The sequence below is a fragment of the Pectinophora gossypiella genome, chromosome 6 (assembly GCF_024362695.1).
Source record: "Pectinophora gossypiella chromosome 6, ilPecGoss1.1, whole genome shotgun sequence".
NCBI classification, from domain to species: domain Eukaryota; kingdom Metazoa; phylum Arthropoda; class Insecta; order Lepidoptera; family Gelechiidae; genus Pectinophora; species Pectinophora gossypiella.
Genome location: NC_065409.1, coordinates 9719574 through 9743040, shown reverse-complemented (window position 1 = coordinate 9743040; position 23467 = coordinate 9719574). Strand labels below are relative to the sequence as shown.

General features: G+C 38.1%; 2 protein-coding genes across 3 annotated transcripts; both read right to left on the bottom strand.

Annotated features, from left to right (window-relative positions):
- Window positions 1-2179: 2179 nt before the first annotated feature.
- On the bottom strand, window positions 2180-8238 carry LOC126367599 (protein singles bar). Of its 2 annotated transcripts, XM_050011193.1 has the most exons (5): window positions 8131-8238; window positions 7284-7768; window positions 6018-6200; window positions 4886-5026; window positions 2180-2900 (listed from the first exon to the last, which is right to left on the bottom strand). In XM_050011193.1, exons 2-5 carry the CDS (start codon window positions 7428-7430, stop codon window positions 2823-2825), a joined length of 549 nt encoding a protein of 182 aa, XP_049867150.1. In that variant the 5' UTR covers window positions 7431-7768; window positions 8131-8238; the 3' UTR covers window positions 2180-2822. The 2 variants fall into 2 exon arrangements, with proteins under 2 accessions (XP_049867150.1, XP_049867149.1); XM_050011192.1 differs by having other exon boundaries at window positions 7284-8232.
- A 317-nt stretch (window positions 8239-8555) lies between these two features.
- On the bottom strand, window positions 8556-21093 carry LOC126367600 (uncharacterized). Its single transcript, XM_050011194.1, has 5 exons — window positions 20948-21093; window positions 18110-18233; window positions 15058-15249; window positions 10934-11062; window positions 8556-10243 (listed from the first exon to the last, which is right to left on the bottom strand). Exons 2-5 carry the CDS (start codon window positions 18221-18223, stop codon window positions 10169-10171), a joined length of 510 nt encoding a protein of 169 aa, XP_049867151.1. The 5' UTR covers window positions 18224-18233; window positions 20948-21093; the 3' UTR covers window positions 8556-10168.
- Between the last annotated feature and the right edge of the window lie 2374 nt (window positions 21094-23467).

Sequence of the window (23467 nt, the reverse complement as noted above, 5' to 3'; positions counted from 1 at the left end):
ACGAACGTCTCATCCGCCTAAAACTACTGCAGCTTCTCACAACCTGTATAGCCGGGAAAAGAAGCTGCAAGAAAAACCTCGGCACAGGTCCCTAGACGTTCTTTAAAAAAATAAACATAAAACATAAAATATTGGTATACAATTGAGTAATTTAGCTGCCTAATATCAGTTCTCAGACAGTTAATCCCATGCATTCATATCTTCTAAATAATCACTAACTTTATAATAACCTTTTTTGTAAAGTTTTTGTTTAACTACTGTCTTAAAACAGTTGAAAGGCAAATTCTGAATGTCAATGGGAATCTTATTGTAAAAACGTATACATTGCCCCTTAAAAGATTTAGTAATCTTATGTAATCGACTGACTTGTAAAGCAAGTTTATTTTTATTCCTGGTATTAACAATGTGCCGATCGCTATTTTTTGCAAAAACTTTACTTTAGTGCAAAGTACATTATTGTATAATTATAATATTATTGGTAAAAAAAGTGATACTTTTTGAAAATTCCGTAACAAATAGACGGGTTCGCCAAATTCAATTGTAAAAAAGAATACAAAAAGTAAAAACAATTAAAACATGCACTTGGGTTTGAACCGTGAAACTTAAGAATGGCGGCGACTGCTTTACCAAATGCGCCATTTAGAAGTTAGAAGTAGACTTCAAATTATGCATCTCTTTTAATAGCTAACCTAGTTCGCATGTGTGTGTGACAGCTTCGTGTTTGTACACAAATTGAAATGACACCAACTTTTGATGCAATGTTTCAATATGATATCTGCAGTAAATACTTCAAAATTGTAGCTTAACTTAAAGATAATGTATGTAAGATTTCGCCACCTAACATTTCACTGGGTCAGAACTTAACACTAAATGAATAAATGGAAAAAAATACGAAAACTGCAGAAGTAACGCCATCTGCTGACGCACCGTTACCTAGCTGACTGAAATGCATCACCTTAAGAGCCACGTCGAAGAGTAGCATTATCCAAGCTACTTTTCTAGGGAAAAATAGAGCAATGTTTTATCTCATGCCTTTCGCCCCGCAGTATTCTGTGTGTCTCTGTATGTGTAGATATACTTATGTTAGAAATCCATTTACTTTTTGAATAAATATTAAATAAAAATAATTAATTAAGAAAAATAAAAACTTAAACGTTAATTTCTCAAAACTAAATCCCAAGCTCTGTAGATATCTAAAATTATAGATGGTCTGTATAATATGTTAATATATTGAGTTAAGTACTGTAATGCTGATTATGTAAAAACCCCATGTTTTATGTATATGTATGTATTATGTACCCCATGCCAGGTAGTTAATGCCGTCGACGGCAAAATCTACAATAAGTCACGTTAAAAAACAACTAAAAAACCAGAAACCTAAACAACAACAGCATAGGTGAGATGGTCAAAACAACTTGTTTACTTCAATTTACCATATCAAAATTGAATACCGATGGTATTTTTCCACAACATTATAAATCCGTTGACATAAACGGCTTCAGGTATAGCTATAAGTACAATGTTTGATCCGGCCGTGCGCCGGCGCACCGCGTACCAGGCACCACTCACGTGCACCTCGCTAAAAACTAAACAAACCCGACTCAACGAAAACGGATCAGCTACCGGCAAGAGCAACTATAACTGGTAACGCTCTACCAATAAGCATTAATTTATATGGAATTGAGACCGTCTTGATTTATTTTACCTCAATTTGCCTCATTTAACTACTTCATCATTTAGAAATCTATGTTCTGGGTTTATTTAATATAACATAAAGCCGATGAGCCGTGGTAGCCCAGATGGTAGAATGCTTGCCTCTCACTTTGAGGTCGCAGGTTCGAATCCAGCACAGGCCTAAACCAATGATTGTCGAATTTTTTTTCGAATTCATATTTGGATCATAAAGGATTATCACGTGCTCAGCGGTGAAGGAAAACATCGTGCGGAAACCCGCATTCCCGAGAAATGCATTTTCAAAGGTATGTGACCTATCCTATATTTTGCTGGTTTTCCCTTCGCTTCACTTCGGTTGGAAAGTCAGACAGGCCGTCGCTTCTGTAAAAAACCGGACCTGTCAAATCTTCAGGTTAGGCAAGCGGACCCTGTGAAAAACGGGATAATGCTAGGGAGATGATGATGATAAGCCGATAAAGACGAATTAAGAAAGAAAAATGCACAATTATTAAAAAATAATTATTATTTCGTTATGTGTTCCTTATTAGGTACATAAGGTAAGATTTAGTTGAAAAGTAAATCTAAAACATAAAATTGTTAGGTACTTAAAAAACAGGTATCGTTTCCTTTACATTAGTTGGATGTTAGTTTAAAGTTAATTCACTTATGGAATGGAAGGTTACAATGGTAAGTATTAGAGATGCACCGACTAGTCGGGAAAACCGAATAGTCGGCCAATATTGTAGCCAGTAACTAGCCGGCAAAACAACGTAGGCTTGCAATATTTTAGCTTCAAAATGTGATAAATACTTGAAATAGCAGCTCGGTGAATATTAATTAATCAATATTTATAACAATCACAATAATTGACATGCAACAATAAGAAATATACCTATTTCGCATTTAATTAATATTGCAGGATGAACAAACATCTGTAAAAATATTTGATTGCCGTTTTTGTCAATGAAAAAGCTGATGTTATGAAAATGATCTTCCAATTTCAAAAGTGGTATTTCGTATACAATGTATTGCTCGGACATTTGACCGACTAATCAGCCGACTATTGAGCTTTCTGAGGCCGACTAAGCTAGTCGGCGAAAATCGTAGTCGGCACATCTCTATTAAGTACTTATACGATTCGTGGTGATTCATCGATATCCTTTATGATACTTGTAGGAGATGTACGCATCCACACCGTGCAGTATGCCCACCACCACTCCGATATACTGAAAATAAAATAAAACATAGTTACCTGGTATACTTGTTCAAATTATCTTCATTAAGTATTCTTACAGTGGTAAATAGAGCCATATCAGTTAATACTAGTAGTAGTAATAGTGAATTGAACAGATTTTAACTAACTACAAGTAAGATAGGTATACCACCGCTTCCACCGAGCAAGGAAATGATCGGACTATAATCATCATCAGCCCATTAACGTCCCCACTGCTGGGGCACGGGCCTTTCCCTATGGATGGATAGGGAGATCGGGCCTTAAGCCATCACGCGGGCGGACTATAATAAGCATTCCAAAATTTTTATTTTGGGATTTTACATATAAGCACTACCAATCAAATGGTTAACCACAACCATTAAGTTTCACTAAAGGTTTACGTAGGTTTATTATAAGTATAAGTAATTTAATAGTTAGTAAGTAAATAGTTCTTAAATTGACTTCACTCACTGGGAGCTGCTTTTCAACTGATTTTTAATATATATTAAACCAATACAGGGTCATAACGAATACTGAGGGGGATGATTCAAATCATGATTCTGAGTTAATATCAAGTGGAATTTTCCGTCGCAAAAATCATGATTCTTTTTTAGTTTTTTAAAATTATTTTCAATTCTATACTTTTGCGATGGAAAATTCCACTTGATATTAACTCAGAATAGTGAGCCTAACTACCCTTCCCCCTCAGTATTCGTTACAATGTCACTTACACTCCGTACAAGTATTCACAGACATACATACAAGTGCGTATGGGTGTTAGTGACACCGTAAAAATACTGAGGGGGATGATGCAGGCCATGTTTCTGAGTTCATATCAAATGGAATTTCCTGTCAGAAAGTTCATGAAAATTTTAGTGTTTTTAAATTACTTTCATTTCCATGCTTTTGCGACGGAAAATCCCACTTAATATCAACTTAGAATAATGGTCTGAATCATCCCTTAAAGTTTTCGTTACGATGTCACTAACCCTGTATTTAATGGTAAATTAAACGTCCTTAACCGACATCCAAGAAAAAGAATAATTTACATTATTTTCAACAAAACGAACACAAATAAGCAGGCGTGTTTTATCACTCACGTTTACGGTTTCATGTTCACGATTTACGTGCACCTATTATTTTTATGTCATTTAAAAGTAAGTATATGGATTATGTAAAAACAATTTAAGTGGTTTAACTTCGTTTCATTTTCTTTTCTAATCTTAATAACCTAGTGTTAAGTCTTCAGAATTATATCGAGACCTCCAATGATCTGATCGAAACTAAGGGAGTCTCGGTATAAAGGTTATTCTATTGTATCATAGGGATGCGCGATCCACATCGTCGATCCGATTTTAAGGATCGGATCGGATCGTAATGCGTCGATCCGATCCGCGGATTGTATCGCATGCCGTCGATCCGATATCAAGAAAATCGATCCGGATCGGATGCAAATAAGCAAGACACAATTACTTTTAAATATTTATTTTCCGCCTTCGGGTAATCTCGGGTAAACTGACTCCACACACTTTGTTTTTATAGGGGACACCATTTTTTGACCAAACAATTTTACAAGACAAAACGTCCGTACATCTGAGATACTCGGAGACAATAGCAATTAGAATCAAATCAAACCACACATTTTACTCGTATGTTTACTTACTCACAAAGTTAAATTATAATAAAATGTAATAGGATGCTCATATATCTATACCTACCCGCACGCAAAAGACGCCGCTAAGTTTGGAACGTAACGTAAACAGAAGATCGAGTTCTATCCTAACAAAATCGTAAGCAATTAATGTAGGTAATACGCTTTTCAATTCATACGATCCAAGCGATCCGATCTTTAAAGTTTTGTATCGATCCGCCTAAAAATCGCATGGTCTCGATCCGATCCAAAAATCGGCAGATCGAATGGCTTTCGATCCGATTTTCTAAAAGATCGGATCGGATCGGCGCATCCCTATTGTATCATTAGAAACTGCTAATACTCACGTAGACTGCAGTCATAGCAGGGTAGGCAGAGTACATGTTGACGAGCGCGTACCGAGGATAGAGATATATGTTGACAGCGACGCCCATATATGACGATGCTGACAGGTACAGGAAACAGGCGACCGCGTTGAATAGCCACTCCTGCAACACATTATGTCATTATGTATTTCCTACTTTCTTAAATTAGTAGCATGTCTGGCGCAAGTTTCCAATTTTATCGGTTTATTTATCGCGCGCGAGAAGCGCCTATCATTCTGCTTTTTTAATCATTCATCGCCCATCCCAGCATAACCTGCACCAGCTAAATTCATAGTCTCCGAGAGAGTCATTATAATATTATTTATTGTAATCTTAACGCTAGACATCTGAGTAGGTCATAATTATTAAAAAAAAACAATGATGCAATTAAGATTTTGTAGTGATTTTATTACTAAAGTTACCTAATTAATGTTCACCTTAGAACAGTTAGAAAGAGGTTAAAAACTGAAGTCCGACAATCTGTTATCCGACAAGATTTTACTTCGGCATTATGAAAACCGACACTTCTTTATTCCGAAAATACATAATCAGGACATGTCTTCTTCGATACTACTCTACTCCGACAAAACGTTTTTTAGACATGACTTTACTAAGAAACGATGCGAATACGATGACATTCTACCTCGACAGTAGTGTTACACTGACATGATACTATTTCGACATACTCTAATCAGACATAATTTACTACGACAGTATCTTAGATCGACGTGTTGCATCTAAGACACGATACTACTTCGAAACCCTGGTTTTTAACCCCCTTGAAAAAGTAGTTGCTGCCTCTTAGGTAAAAAAACTTATATGATATACAAAAATATCCGCAGAATACTTTACAGCTTATAGCCTTATCTCACTGCCACACTATGGTTACAGGTCGGCGAGCACGAATGTGTACAGTCACGAGTGTCTACGTCACTCTAATACCAACTACCATGTCACATTCACTTTTTTGACTAATTGAACCGTGTCTCACTAAGTGTCAAATATGTTATTGCGACAGGGTTCTAAAGTGGGTAAGTTAATGCCGAAATATTCCCAACCCGGAAGGCCCTCGATGCCCCTTCTCTATGCATTGAGCTTAGCTGAATTTACTTACAAATATAGATTGTCGTATTAACTGCTGAGAGTTGGAAGAGACGACGTAGCAGGTGATGAGGAGGGCTGTGGTGAGGAGACAGGCCGAGGCTGTGGTAAGGAATCCGTGGAAGGCCGATCCCATGCTGCTGGCCTCCGATAGACCATATTTCACCAACAAGCTCTGACAGAGCCCTCCTAACATCTGAACAGAATAGGTAAGTAGATTAAGCCATGCGAGTAGCAATATTTAACGCGGTAGGTTTTGTTTTGTAGATTTGCCGGAGATGACTTTAACTACTTGGCCGGACAAATGGGGAGCGCTGAGGGTTCTCACCCGGTACAAAATTTAAGACACAGGCGTAAGGGTGCCCAGTTGGGCGCGAACCTCGGCTCAGGGCGTCGTCTTTTATATAAACATAAACAGCCTATACCCCCCACTATCCCACTGCTGGGCACAGGCCTCCCCTCAAACCGGAGGGGGTATGGAGCATACTGCCACCACGCTGCTCCGATGAGGGTTGGTGGAGGTGTTTTTACGGTTAATAGTCGACTTTGTGAGACTGTCCTTTGTTTGGTAAGGACTTTTCAGGCTTGAATCACCTGATTGTTAGAAAAAGTAAGATGATTCCGTGCTTCGGAGGGCACGTTAAGCCTTTGGTCGTCTTTTATATTTAAAACATTATTAATCGACCCTAGTTGCGATAATTTCATATAATTCCATAGCGGTAAGCGCCAAGATATGACAGAAACATATAGCGGTGGACAGAAGCACAATTTAGAGAAAATAACTTGCAGCCATTTTTGATGTAAAGTCGTAAGTACGGTATAATCTATGCTGCAATAGGTGACATGTGTTTTATTAAAAAAGTAAAGTACCTAACCTGCTGTTATCGTCGTTCAAAGACGTCATCAAAAACAAGAAACAAAGCTCATAATTATAAAATCTTGTACTCATAAGTGTTTGACAAAACTGAGATTACATTATGATTGCAATCAAGCAATTGCATATCCTTATCTTAATATGAAATTATTAATAGACAATATATTTCCAGAATTATCGCTTTACATTTCGTTTATTTCAATTTACACAATTTGAATCTATATTTAAATGAGTCACAGTGAAAGATAAATAAAATAATGATATATAACAATATTATGGCTCTGTTCCTTTGGATAATTAGTTAAAAAGATACTAAGTAAGAAGTCGTGTTTTTCGATCTTACTTGTAAAATTGGGACGCGTGTATCAGGCATGTATTTTGAATTTCATTAGAAGAATTACTTACGGCTTCGGCCAGTTTTATGACCCCATGCTGGCTGGTGAGGTAGCCGAAATTGAAGCATTCGCAGCACCTACAGCAACAACACTTGATGCCCCGGCCACCAGCTGCACCACCCGGAGCCACGCGCACTATCGTCGGACCACGAGTCATTTTTCGACCTTCCCACTTACTTCTGTAGCTTCTTTATGTCAAAATATTGCGCAAAAACTTGTTTAAATCGATACGCGTACTCCAGGAATGCCGGACCAGACAGGAAGCACGGGGGAATTGAACCGCTCTCCCATTTACACGGTCAGTGTTAGTCACAACACAATATTTTTAGACGTTTTGCGAACGCGTTTCACTTCAAGTTCATTCAACTTTCACTCTATCACCCAAATACGCGAGAAAATGTTTTCCATTGTATACAACTTCTCGTAAGCCACTACACTTCTCTTCTTCAGAGTTTGATCCTAGTTTTCAAACTACGAGTATAACCGCACATATACCTTGAACAATAGATAATTTTTTATTTACTATTTTGTATTTATTGTAGATAAAAAGAAATGTGAATGTGGGCAGTATAGATCATACTGCTGAAAACACGTCCAGACAAAAGTTGGGAGTAATATGAATGTCGCGTGCCCACCGCGACGCGTGCGCAGACAAAAATAACGTCTCACTCTCACGGCGAGGGTGAATTCCTATTTTTGGTATAATGTTTACATCCAACCAAAGCCGTTTCCTTTTGACAAGTTAAAAGCTTTATATTTTAGCTTTAGTGCTTCATTATAAATAATTCAGATTGAATTGACGATAGATCCAAAACGAAATGAATCTCTGAAAAACAGCGTTTCGATGTTTATACTACCTCATCATTATCAGCCGTACGACGCCCATTGCTGGGCAAAAGCCTCCCCCAAGGATCTCCACGACGATCGGTCCTGCGCTGCCCGCATCCAGCGGCTTCCCGCGACTTCACCAGATCGTCGGTCCACCTTGTAGCGGGCCTACCCACTGAGCGTCGTCCGACACGAGGTCGCCATTCGAGAACCTTTCCGCCCCAGCGGCCATCGCTTCTCCTCGCTATGTGTCCGGCCCACTGCCACTTCAGCTTGGCAATTCTCCGAGCTATGTCGGTGACTTTAGTTCTCCTGCGGATCTCCTCATTTCTGATTCGAACGAGCAGGGAAATACCGAGCATAGCTCTCGTTTATTACTATAAACGAGTCGAGTCGAGAGCCTAGTAGATGCCCACTAATGTTGATGACATAATAAAAAACACTGTTTCTGTACAAAAAAAAAATATAAAATTGTATTTCAAATTCAATCAATATGTGATCCTGTAGATATTTAATTTATATAAAAATAGAAAACACATATAAAAGTTCACAGATCAGTTTTGTTGACAATTTTATATATTATGTACTTGACTAAACTTATATATAGACATATTTATATAAACCGTTTGTGCTAAAATGTACTTAGATTCTGTAAGTACTGTTTCTGATATAAATGTATAAGTATATACGAATATCTATTTTTATTATATGTACCTATATGTAGTATCATAGTTTGTAACTTATACATCTTCTTTCAGTATTTTAACATACTTAGCTATTTTTAACATAAGTACTTACTTACACGAAAAAAGAAATTCGACACATAAACTCGTAAACATAGAAAAATAAGTACTACACTTAGTAAATCGTAGACCACAGTAATGTAACATTAACATTAAATTAGATCTTATTTCTTAATTCTGTTGTAATTCAAGTAAATTCACCTTAAACATTTGACAACAAAACCTGAAAAATATGTAAAACTTATTCATTGTCAATAAGTATAATTATTATCCGGACTAGGTAAACGTTCCCTGATACTATAATAACCGCAATGTAGTTGTATTCACACAACCACATTTAACACAGGCGTTTCGTAACGCACAACAAAACATTCAAACATTTATCGGAAGCACTGTACACTTACGAACATAAATTAAAAATAAATTATCATTCACAAACTATTCAAAAAATAAATTACTCTTTTTTGGGTGATTATTCAAGAGAACGTTCGCTGATTTCTCTGGCAAGTTATTTTATTTTCTTCAAATAATTATGAGATTATAATGAGAAACCCTCGCTTCGTATCATTAATTGTTAAAGAAAAAGTCAATGAGGGACTTTCCAGGCTACGTTCTCAAAAATATAGATGGCGCTGTACAGATTTAATATTATAATTACCTATTTTCCCATTACTCGTTTAAATCATTATTCAAAAATACAATGTAAGTAATGGCAGAAGCATATAAAAAAAAATTGTTGCTTGATATTTGGATCGTGGAGCGGCGTGGTGGAGTATGCTCCATACCCCCTCCGGTTGATTGAGGGGAGCCTATGCCCAGCAGTGGGACGTATATAGGCAGTTTATGTATGTTATTTGGATCGTATTATGCATAGAATAAAGTTGCTACCTATATTACTTCTCTTTATTTTGATCAGAATAATAATAGGTGAAACATGTAATTGTGCTTGGGTGTGATAAAAAGGGTCATCATTTATACCCAAAAACAAAGATAAAAGATGCATAATGTTAAACATTAAACGAAAGAAAATCTTTACAACGCCATCTATATTGTTTATTGGGAACGTACGCCTGGAAAGTCCTTCATGGAATATTATCTCGAAGAATCACCTTTTAAGAGACACATTCTCTGCTGAAAGATTTGGCAGTAGGCAGTAAACTTAACAAAATAATGGATTATGTAAAAAGTGACGATTCAAAGTGTAACTATGTTACCTACTGGATAAAGATATTTTTAAATTTGAATTTGTTTTAAAGTTATGAAGATGGTAGGTATGGCAAAAGTTATGTAACATAGAAGATGAATCCGTTGTGGGGCCTGGAGCTTAGATGCCTCGGTATGTACGGTTTGCTAAGAACGTGCTCAACAAGTAGAGAGCCGCCATCACCAATGCCATAATCTGAAACATTGAAACCAATTATTAACACATTCAACGCCACGCGACCCACAATCAAGATCGAGATTTCCGATTTTTTTGACAATGTTAACTATGGTTAATTTGCGAGAGAAAAAAAAAACAAAATTGAAAACAACCAACATTTTGCATGGCGTTGATAGTGTTAACTAAATATACTGAAAACAATTTATGTACGTACCTATTACCTACTTAATTCAACATCATCTTAACATAAACTCACGACTATATCCCAATGGGTGTAGACAGAGATACGTCCATATTTGAACTAAGTACCCACACCTCACCGAGCTTTCTATTAGACTAAAGTGATAGTTAGTGAAAACTGCACATCATCCTGCTAAGTTGATTTTTTACAGCCATGTACACCCTTGATATTTATTAATATAAAAAAAAATAACTTTAAGTTTAATTTTAGTAGCACAGGCCTTATACAGTTCTATTTATTACTTACTGGAAACTATAATTTCGCACTAAGTTCATGCTTCGGAGCCGGAGCCCTAGAATACTAGCCCTACAAAGCAGTCTAGTAAAGTTTTGATCCATGCCATCTTCTTTTATTTAAATTAGACCCTATACAACGCAGTCGTTAGTAGTGCTTTATATTGAGTTAAAACTCTCAGTACCTATCTATTCAAATTCGATAAACCGTAAATTAAGAACTTTAAAACTTACAGAAGCGGCCAAATATGGCTCGTACACCTGGTAAGCTTTGTAATGGTTTTTCTGTTGGTTGACTTCAATCAGGAGCGTAAGGCCAGCTGCTAGGTACATCAAGAACGCCAACCCGTGATATATCACTTCCTGTAAAAGAAATATGCCAAAAATATTTATAGACCAACTCAATAACATTAAAAAAGCTAACAATTATATCACATTTGGGGTAGTCAGAAATACATCCATCGTAACATGAACTAAGTACCCACACCTCAACGAGCTCACTACTAGGCAAAACAAATAGGTAAATACTTATATCGTAACTTGATCGTTGTTACCCTCCTCGTATCGTATATTACAGTGTTTTAGTTAGCTATAATAGGGATGTAAGGGGCTCCAAACGACACCTTTCGGAGCCCAAGCCAACCTCGCCTGCACGCGGTACATCCTGCTATTCAACGAAAGAGGCTCTGGCGACCCACCAACACGCACTGGACCAGCGCGGTGGGCTTATGGTCCAAACCCCCCCAATATGACCTCAACACATAAAAAACGGCCCCCAGTCCCCGGCAGCCCCGTTGTCCGTGGCTACGGTAGCGGCTACGGTAACGGCGGGGCAGGGGGTGCGAAGAATCTCCGGGCTGGATTCGGCTACCACCAACGACGACTGTACCTGGCAACATACAACACGTGCACACTGAGGACCGACGAGAAGCTTACCGAGTTGGAAGAATCTATCAGCAAGTTACACTGGGATGTCATCGGGTTGTCTGAAGTCCGAAGAAAGGGCGAGGACACGATAACTCTGGGCTCCGGTAACTTGCTGTACTTCCGGGAGGGCGAGCAACTGTCCATGGGTGGTGTCGGGTTTATCGTCCACAAGTCCCTAGTCAACAACGTGTTGACCATCGGTAGTGTTTCGAGCAGGGTAGCGTACCTGGTACTCAGAATATCATCGCGATATTCGCTGACTGTCATCCAGGTATACGCTCCGACCTCGGGACACCATGATGACGAAGTGGAGACTATGTATGAGGAGATTTCTAAAGCCATGCATAGCCATAAAAGCCACTACACGATTGTGATGGGGGACTTTAATGCACAGTTGGGGAAACGTTGCGGTAACGAGCTGAGAGTGGGGCAATTTGGATTTAGGGTCCGGAACACCAGAGGCGGGATGCTTGCGGACTTTATGGAGAAGGAGAACCTCTATATGATGAACTCCTTCTTCAGGAAGCCCGCGACCCGCAAATGGACCTGGATGAGTCCCAGTGGCAGGTATAAAAATGAGATTTTATCATGTCGACGAAAAAGCACATATTCAATGATGTCTCTGTGATCAATGCCGTTAAGACGGGAAGCGATCACCGCATGGTAAGAGGCACATTGAATATCAATATCAAGCTAGAAAGATCGCGACTGATAAAATCCACGCTCCGACCGGCGCCAGCCCAGATCCAAAACCCCGAGCGCTTTCAGCTCGAGCTTCAAAACCGCTTCGAGTACCTTGAGAACTGCGCAGACGTGGACGATATAAACGACCTGATGGTGGATGCTGTCCGTACGGTAGGTTCTAAACACTTTAGAACCCGCCGTACCAAAACGCAGAAACTCTCCGCACACACACTCGAACTCATAGATAAGAGACACGAAATGAGGCTGCAGGACTCAGCGGATGTCTTACGTTATAGACAACTTAATAGACAGATCTCGAAGTCTTTGACGAGCGACCTTCGCCAATTTAATACTAAACGTATTAAAGAGGCTATAGAGCGGAACAAGGGCTCCAAGGTGTTCGCAAAAGATCTGTCTATTGGGCAAAGTCAACTAGCGAGACTGAAAACTGAGGACGGCAGAATCATTTCGTCGACTCCCGAAATCCTGAGGGAGATTGAGAGTTTCTATAGACAGCTATATTCCACGAAAACATCAGGCGAAAGCATGGCTCGAGACCCTCGAGCCAAGCTTACCCGACACTACACTGAAGATATCCCGGACGTCAGCCTGTACGAGATTAGGATGGCCCTCAAACAACTCAAAAACAACAAAGCGGCAGGAGATGACGGAATCACAGCAGAACTATTGAGAGCGGGCGGAACGCCAATACTTAAAGTCCTCCAAAGGCTCTTCAATTCCGTCATATTTCAGGGCAAAACGCCGAGGGCATGGAGCGGAAGCGAGGTGATCTTGTTCTTCAAGAAAGGTGATAAAGCCCTACTGAAGAACTACAGACCTATCTCGCTTCTGAGCCATGTCTACAAGTTGTTTTCGAGGGTCATTACGAATCGTCTCGCTTGCAGGTTTGACGACTTCCAGCCTCCCGAACAAGCCGGTTTCCGAAAAGGCTTTAGCACCATAGACCACATCCATACGCTGCGGCAGGTTATACAGAAGACCGAAGAGTATAATCTGCCACTTTGCTTGGTGTTTGTGGACTATGAGAAAGCCTTTGATTCGATTGAGACCTGGGCTGTGTTGCAGTCTCTTCAGAGGTGCCAAGTGGACCATAGGTACATCGAAGTGCTAAGGGACCTCTACCAAAATGCCACTATGTCAGTTCGAGTACAGAACCAGAGCTCTAATCCGATCCAACTGCAGCGAGGAGTGAGACAGGGAGATGTCATCTCTCCGAAACTGTTCACTGCTGCATTGGAGGATATTTTTAAGCTTCTGGACTGGAAAGGATTTGGCATCAACATCAACGGCGAGTACCTGACGCACCTTCGATTTGCCGATGATATAGTCCTAATGGCTGAGACCCTGGAAGACCTGAACACCATGCTCGAGCATCTCAGTAACGCATCCCAACGAGTGGGTCTTAGCATGAACATGGCAAAGACAAAAATTATGTCCAACGACCATGTCGCACCCACTCCAGTTCAGGTTGGGAACGTTACACTCGAAGTTGTAGACCAGTACATTTACCTAGGACAAATAATCCAGTTAGGTAAGTCCAACTTCGAGAAAGAGATCTCTCGTCGGATCCAACTCGGATGGGCAGCGTTCGGGAAGCTGCGGAATATCTTCTCGTCCAGAATACCTCAGTGTCTCAAGACGAAAGTCTTTGACCAGTGCGTGTTGCCAGTGATGACCTACGGCAGTGAGACGTGGCCGCTTACTATGGGTCTCGTGAGGAGGCTCGGTGTCGCTCAGCGGGCAATGGAGAGAGCTATGCTCGGTATTTCCCTGCTGGATCGAATCAGAAATGAGGAGATCCGCAGGAGAACTAAAGCCACCGACATAGCTCGGAGAATTGCAAAGCTGAAGTGGCAGTGGGCAGGACACATAGCGAGGAGAACCGATGGCCGATGGGGCGGAAAGGTTCTGGAGTGGCGACCACGTGTCGGACGACGCTCAGTGGGTAGGCCCGCTACAAGGTGGACCGACGATCTGGTGAAGGTCGCGGGAAGCCGCTGGATGCGGGCAGCGCAGGACCGATCGTCGTGGAGATCCTTGGGGGAGGCCTATGCCCAGCAGTGGGCGTCATACGGCTGATGATGATGATGATGATGATTTAGCTATAATACATATACAGGTGTTAGTGACATCGTAACGAATACTGAGGGGGATGATTCAGACCGCGATTCTGAGTTAATATCAAGTGGAATTTTTCGTAGCAAAATTCATGATGTTTTTGTGTTTTATTTACTTAATTATTTTGAAGCCTATATTCAAATCCCCACACGATATTAACTCCGTAATTTCTGTTCGAAAAATTCATAAAAAATTTAGTGTTTTTTTAAATTATTTTCAATTTCGTACTTTTGCGACGGAAAATTCCACTTGATATCAACTCAGAATCACGCTCTGAATTATCCTTCAAAGTTTTCGTTACGATGTCACTACCACCCTGTATACAATATAAGGTGTGGTCACAGATTGCTCCGAGGACATATCCAGTCATAACTGGGTAAGTCTTCCGTCCTGTTTAAGGTCGTCTTATATCACGGCTCAATAAACTCATGGCATTAAAATTAACATAATCATAAAATGCTTGTGCAAAAAACATTACAAGAGCAAATCGATGCGCAATATATCCACTGTAAGATACTATAGGTACTTGTGCACCCCATTGTTCTGTGCTAGTACTCTCTGGGAACTCAACGTTCGAGTTCAATAATAAATAACTTGTAGATACTTACGTAAAGAGTCTTAGATATGATAGAAGCTGTAGAAAGGGAGCATAGACACGCGCTGAGCAAGCAGAAGGTGCCGATGAGGAAGGCGACTGCCGTCAAGAGGTAGAACAACTCAGGCTTCTGGCCATAGTAGCTGGTTCGAGTGTTGTGGTCCATGTAGTACGCCACCAGCCCCACACATGCTGCGCCCAGGAGCTGGAATATACAGGCAGGATGTTTTACTTTCACTGTCCAATAATTTCGGTGTAAAGTCGAAACGTAAACAATTTTTCGGAGGCCCTGCAATTTCAGATGACGACTCGATATCGTAAGAAAGACTTCTTAAATTGTAATTAACCTTTTTAAAGTGGACAAAGTGATGGCGTAAAATGGCTTACATATAAAAAAGACAATCTACAAGTCGCCAATTCCTCTAGGTGCCTTTTATATTCTTCAGGCATGAGTTGAACAAACGAAGCAGAGAAGTTACAACAAAAACTGATTCAAATCAAGTTCAATAAAGTGTGGTTCATGATCTTGATGAAAAATACGGTTGTCATGCACTTTAGGTTGAGCGAAGTATAATGTTTATGCGAGCCGAGCTAAAATAAGCGCGAAGTATGAAGTCATGCAGCTCTTGGAATATATAGCACGAATAAAATCTGGCCTTGCTACTTGTTAAATACTATTTTATTTTTAAATTCTTGCCTTAGCCTTGATCATTTGATGCAACTACCGTGTTACTACAGACAGAATAGTCATAACATAACAAAAGCTCACAACGTCACCACTATAACGAAGTTGTCAGAGGTACTTCCATCGCAAGATGAACTAAGTACCACCGAGCTTTCTGTTAGAATAGCTGTTCTGGCAGAAAAAAGTCGATGCGTAAAAACTAAGTAGGTATGTAAGTAAAACTTATTTCACATTCAGGAACACAAATTAATTTTGTAAAAGGTACAGATTATATAATATATCGATAGTGATAAATAACGCACGCTACTTAACACCTCAGACCTCAAGTTTTGAGCAGTGTTTGCGTGTAAACATTTAAAAAGCTCTAAAATAATTTTAAGTTGTCACTCTAGCTAATGGTTTTATCGTTGGTGTGGTATTGTAACCACGCAATTACAACTAAAGCATTTTTTCCTCATTTAAATTATAGATAAGGGTCTAAATTGAAATGTTGACTCAAATTATAATCGAAGTTTGCATTTGCTTGACTGCAATCTATAAAATATTATAATTATAATCGAAATTCCACATTTTATTTTAAGTTACAATTTTAAAATTAGAATTCGAATGAATTAGATTACTAGTTGCCTGTAATAATTATTATAATTGACTACTTATTTATTTTGACCATAGGCTGATTGATAATAATAATAATAATAATAATAATAATAAAAATATTTATTTGACCATAATAACAACAAACTTAGGACAATAGATTTAAAACTAAAAACATAAGCTTCAAAACTTGAACCCTGCTCCTTAAACTAGGTTAGCCTGTATCTTAAGGAGCAGTGATCGGTGCATGCGAGATGACAGTACAGTACCAGTGTTATAACAGCTTGTTCGGATTTAAAATACATACTTAATATTAGTGTTCATATTTTGTTAGAGTGTATGTGTTTGTGTGTGTGAGTGTGAGTGTATGTGTTTGTGTGTGTGAGTGTGAGTGTGTGTGTTTGTGGGGTGTGTGGTGTGAGTGTGTATGGAAACATCAGGCAACAAACTTTATTAGGTCTTCCGTTTTTTCGTAGTCCATTTCCAATAGCCACTTTTGAATTTTTGAATTGATATTCTGAGTAATCTGATAGCACCATGCGCCTCATCGTATCCAAAGTGTGAGTGCAAATTGTCTTCTGGCGACTTAAAAATCTGCCCATCCCGGTAGGAATTACGGGTATGCTCCTACAGATTAAAGCGAATCTACTAAGTAAAAAGTATATCATTATTGCTTATTATATTAACCTTATGATTGAATAAGTAGGTAAGTACTTCGAAAGCTTTTATGACCTAATTATAAATCAAAGAAAAGTATTACGTAATTACAATGTACTTGACATAAAGGATAGTATGCATGCAATGGACATAAATGTAACAGCTGTTGTTCACGATATAGGAATACAAAAGCTACCTATATATTGAGTAATATCCAATTACATTGAGGGTGACGCGACTACTGACATCATCGCCAGCTATTCAAGGAAAAGCGGAAGGAATTACGAGGTTTAAACGACAAAAACATGTTTTATCACATATTCGCAAATCCGAGTAACAATAAATTGTTCATTTTATACGTACCTAACTACATGTTATTTTAGCAAGTGACTTAATTGTTTGTCATTTAAAACCATCTTAGCAGATTTTTGCACACGCAAATATGATGAGTCATTTATTTTAAGATACGAGGCAGAATTGATAACAGTAAGTAAAAATCATTTAATGAATTATTTATAGTAATACCTAAAGGTAAAATGAACCTTAACTCAAAACGATTCAGAGGAATTCAAAACGTAAAAGTAGAGACATATTTCAAGAATTAACCTCGTAATTGATAACTCTTAAATGGTTTACACAAACATATAAATTATCTTTTCTCCCTTGAAAATAAAAAAATAAACGTCGGCATCGTGTTAGAAGAATGCGTTGTCTTGATATGTCGGGATACGGTTGCACAACCACGATATTTATAAAACAAAATATAGGTCAGACGGGACCCGAATATACAGGAGGAAATAAAATTTTACGCCGATCTTCTTAAGCGGAGATTTATGCAATAAACGTGTTGTGTGACGTGCCTCCAGTAGTTTTAGATCGAATATAAAGTCTGATTCACTGTCAATAATAACATTACTCACTCATATATCCTTCACAACCAGCTTTTATTAACCACATACAAAATACTGCGCCCGGGCCGTTTGCGCTTTCCAGGCTCTGTGTACTTCAACCTTGACAGTTACTACTTGGCCAAACACATTTAAAGAAGAACCATGATGATACGGAGCATACTTTACCTGCGAACTACTTATATAAAAAGTATATGAACGTAAAATGGGATGATATTTACCAGCTGTGCAAGTTTCAGCAACCCTGGCGTGGATGTGAGGTAGCCGGTGTTGACGAACACAGCGGTCCCCGATGAGGTGGTGGTCGTCCTCGTGATGGTCACCGTGTGGGACATGACTGCTCACCTTTAAAACACAACATATCATAATATAATACGACATTTAACAAGATCGTTGCCTTAAATAGTTGCACGCACCTTGACATCTAACTGACTTGCAGCATACAAGATTGTATACCTATGCATGATTTTTGCCACTGTGGGTGTATAGGTTATTCAAGTTTCTAACATATGTCTCTCTTAATAAGATTTTTTTCTAATCATAAAACCCTAAATACCATACGGTTTACATCTTTATCAACAGGCTGGATATCATTCATAGACTATTTTTTTTTTAATTCAACAACAAAAAATGCGAGAACTGGATTCAAGTCCTCATTTCAGTTTCGCCTCGAAGCTTGATCGTTCGACATTCCTTTAAGTACCAACATACCTAATTGTTTTTGAACAACCTTGTATTCTGTGCTCAAACGGAACTCAAGTCGACCAATATTAGCTAATAGTCTTAACGAGTCGGACAACAAAATCATTAATGAATGGATTACTCAATCTCAAAGCTATTTCAATGATTATGGCGGATGACGGCAGAGACAGAGGTGTCTCATCACCAAAAGCGGCAAGTTAGGTCAACGTGTTGGCGGACCATGACGCCAGTTTGTGTGCCGAGGCCGCCTGCTCCCGCGAATACACAAACAACCATTGCTATATACCACTCGCCTCTCTTTATGCATAAAACAAGTGTGCAGAATTCACGAGAATTCGCGCGAAATGCAATTCTACGGACTCAAATGTAGCGTTTATTTTCATGACATAAATAAACTGAGGAAAAAAGGATAACGGTTGAAACTACCCACTTATGACCTTGGCACGTGTAATATTATATATTATAATGATGTCCATTACAAACTCCTGCTTCCCGTCCGGAAATCGTGGTGTAGTTTGCCTATAACTACAACTAAGTTGCCACAAATTCTTCTCAAAAGAAAAGTAATTTAGAATAGTACTTAATTTAAAATGTCATTCGGAACCTATAGTGCTGCGCGCTCCTTGTGTTAAATCGAGTATGTAAAGTTTTTTAAGTTGACATGTTACTGTTATTTCCTTGTTATTAAACAATCATGTACTTAACTTATGCATATTTAGAATATTAGCCTGTATAGTACGCAACTTCGTACAATCAATTAGTTAAATATAATAATTCGTGCACTTTTCGTTTAACTAGGTCTAAAATAACATTTCCTAAAGTAACAATGTCTATCATCTTCTGCACATACTAGTCAGTCAGCAGTCGTTCAGCTAAACCAGAGGCCATTTAGTGGTTTGAAAATGAGTAAATGGGTTTATAAATCTTTTTAATCAAACGCCTACACCAACTCGTATCAAAGCAGACTGTCTATAATCGCTTCTTTGCGCGGATGTTTTGACGTTTGCCTGTACCATGAAGTAAAATATACCTATACGTAAAACGTAATACGTACCTATATGTAATGTAAATATAACACAACATGAACTCAGTCCCCTATAGTAGTAAATAGATCCTAAGAATTTTCATTCGCTTCTGTCTAGATAATCATCTCTTACCTACGCCACACTCATTCATACGTATCTTCGTACACGCGCATCAGTTAGTATAGCAGATGCGTAAAACCGCACTCTTCACCTCCTACACATAATACATCTGGGGCCTGTTTAATAAAACTTACAATTGTAAATTACAACGACAATTTGATGTACATTACGTAGCTAATATGAAACTACAAAATATTCGTGATCACACACTCCGCAATGTACATCAAATTGTCATTGTAATTTACAATTGTAAGTTTTATTAAAAAGGCCCCTGGTCTATGTCAAAACCCTCTTGATGATCATTCCCTCTCAATCAAATCAACCTGTCAACGGAATCAACCCAACACCTATCAACTTTACAAAAAGTTTAATTTATCCCAACTCACGCGATGCAAATTTTCTTTAAAAGCGTAGAAGTCATTTAGTTGTAATCGATAGTAATATGTCTGGACGGCGAGACAATATTGCACCTCCCTCCCTCATATATATCAATAAAGATTAAATCTTGACTTTCTAGTTTTTAATCTTAAACCCTATTCGGAGCCGAGCCTCCACCCAGAAGATGGAAAATACCATACAGTAATTGTTTATGGCAGTTTATCAACTTTGCTCCTATATATAGTATTTAATATATCACGTTAATCCGTTAGAAAAATTTGTTAAACACGTCACTAAACCCATGAAACCTAAGTCAGTGAGTAATGGTAGGTACAAGTAAGAATATCAAAGCAAGTCAACAATACTTATATTAATTTTATCCCCTTCCCTTCCCTACACTTATCAGCAAAAACGTGTTTGTCAGTACAAAAAACTTTAACCAATTTTGAATTTGTTTTATAGGAACAATCTAAGCACCAGCTAGTGTTTAAATGTGTTTTCATGAACATTATTATGAATGCCCCTATATCAATGCAAAAGTAAACACTCATCTACAAGTTTAAATTAAGAGTGAGTCACAGTAAATAATATCAATATTAATTTCTAATTTCATTATTTAGATAGTTTCGTTTATTTTAATAACTTTATACATTAATTATCACTAATGATTATTAGCACTATAACTTAAATAACTTAATAACACGTATATACTTACCTAAGTATATTGATTGATTGATAAAATTAATAAACAATGGAAAATCGTATATTTTAGAATCCCTCATTTTCTAATTTAAATAGTCCTTATTATAAAAATATATTATAAAAAGTACTTACAGTAATATCCGATTGTTAAAAAACAAAGAAAACTTGTTGCCGCGAAAAGCGCGTGAAAACAAGAGGGCTCTATATGAGCGACTGCAAACCGAAGGAGAGGCTGACTCATACCTCGCTTCACGCATGCGCAGCCGTGAGTACCTACATCGTCACTGATACAACAACAACGTAATATTATAAGTACTTATCAGAATAAATTGGTATTTTATTTACATGTTTTATTGTTAAGGTCTTCACGTCATAGTCCTAAAATAGATACTTACGGGAGCACATCTGGTCACTCGTTTTCATTGGTGACTTGGATGATAGATTCCGATAGCGCGCTAAGTACAGTGTCCAATTTGATAGAAAATTAAAGTAATGTGTAAGACCATAGAGTGAAATTTATATACAAATATAGCTTTGTAATGTAAGGTCAATGTGGTGAAGACCGTCTGGGCTAAAAGACCGTATATTGCCAATAACTTCTAAATTTGAATAACTAGCGCCATAGGTCTCTGTCGATACAACAGTCCCTAAAGAGCCAGTCCGAACTAAAAACCGTACATGGCGCTAGTATGATTAGTTTGGAAAATATCGGTCCTGCAATTTTTTTTACCATTTCGCGCTTCAGAATGCAGTGCCCAGTGGCGGATTTTTGATCAAAAAAAGTGGTAAATCGAAGGATTTTCAGAAGTTTTTCTGATCACTTAGGTTATTTATTGATCCATTAATGTATTCGTTAAACATAATGCAGGAATATAGCTTTTATTTAGAATTTATACCCGTGTGAAATTTTAAATTAGAAATTATAATAGTTAGGAAGACACAGTCAAACTCAAATTTTAGAACAGTATGCCGGTCTTACCCACATTGACCTTAACAACATTTAAGGTCACGGTCACGACTATATGCGAACCTGGATAGTCAGAGGTACATCCGTCAGAAGAAGAACTTAGTTCGTCTCATTTACGTATCATAATATAATTCTGTCAGAATGTAAAAATAAATGGGAGAGCAAAAAAACAAAAGCTGCAAGTTATCTCCTGATTACTTGTGGTTCTTTGCCATTAGAGAATACGACGTGGATTTGTGTATGGAAAACACCACGCTCTTGAAGATATTGTTATTATAATAATCAGTGCCTTATACCTGTAGATGTATTAAAAACTTACTATTAATATTTCTTGTAGGTACTACGTACAAATAAGATAACGCCGCTTATTTGATGATACCATTTACTTTGTTGGTACAAATTGCATTAAGTATACTTACTTATCAAATAGAAGAGCAGTCAGTGCACTAACATAATAAATACAAAAACTTATTAAGGGAACTGTCAGGCTAGTGGTTGCTTATGTTAAAGCACGGACAAACTGACCATACCTAACTGAATCTATAAAGGTTTCAATAACAGAAGACTTCTGAAGTAGCTAGAGGCACATTCGTGATTTAAAAGTGATGGTAGAAATGGATTACGGACAGCTTCATGAGGCAAATACTTCCACGCTCAGACAAACCTTTTCCATAGATTAAACAAGTAGATCTGGATGGGTCATTCTTCTCACACCAATAAGAACTTAAGAATTTACAGCGTGATTGATTTGCCACCTTGGTCGCACCACTAACAAAATACAGGGTGTTGGCGACATCATAACAAATACTGAGGGGGATGATTCAGACCATGATTCTGAGTTAATATCAAGTGCAAATTTTCAGAATCATCCCTCAAAGTTTTCGTTACGATGTCAGTAGCACACTGTATATACATTTGTATTAAGTTTGCCGGAATAATTGCCCGCTGGTGGTGCAGTAAAGAATAGTATTGTAAATGTTTACTTACGACATTCCAAGAAAATTATTGTAACTAGTCACAGTCATACCTATGACTACATAACCGCATGTCTAATTCTCATGTCTTCCACATTCAATAATTTCATAGACACTATTTAATTAGTGGTAGACATTACCCCAAATTAATTTGTCAACTCTTTTTTCTTTTTATCAGCTATTCCATTTAAACACTACTTTTGTAATTGTAGTCTTTTTTATTCGCTCTACATTTTTTAATTGACTTATAAAAGAACACTGTGTCAAAACAGTTTAAAGAGACCACACACAGTCGAGTCAAGCCTGCGGGGGAAATAAATATTTAAGGGGATAAGTTACCCACTTGAACCTCGTTCTCACTAGACGATATGGTGTTCCTGGAAACATGGGCCCTATGTTGTCCGTGCGGTATCACCCGAAGTCTCCGTAACCACATGTCGCAAGACAAATGTAATGGGGAACGGCGCTGTATTCCTTTACCTTTCATAAGGGAACTGTGCAGGTTGAAAACACTTCAAGAAAATTCTCTGACATTCTTACGTACAGTGATGTTTAGGTGATAGCCGTGGTCGTATGCCATACTGTCCTAAGAGTTTACTTACCACAGCATACGTTTATACGCATATGTTTACCCGTGGTAAACATCACTAAGTATTTGGAAAAATTAAAGTAAAGAATTGTAATCGTAGTCATAAAATAGCTGTAGTGAGC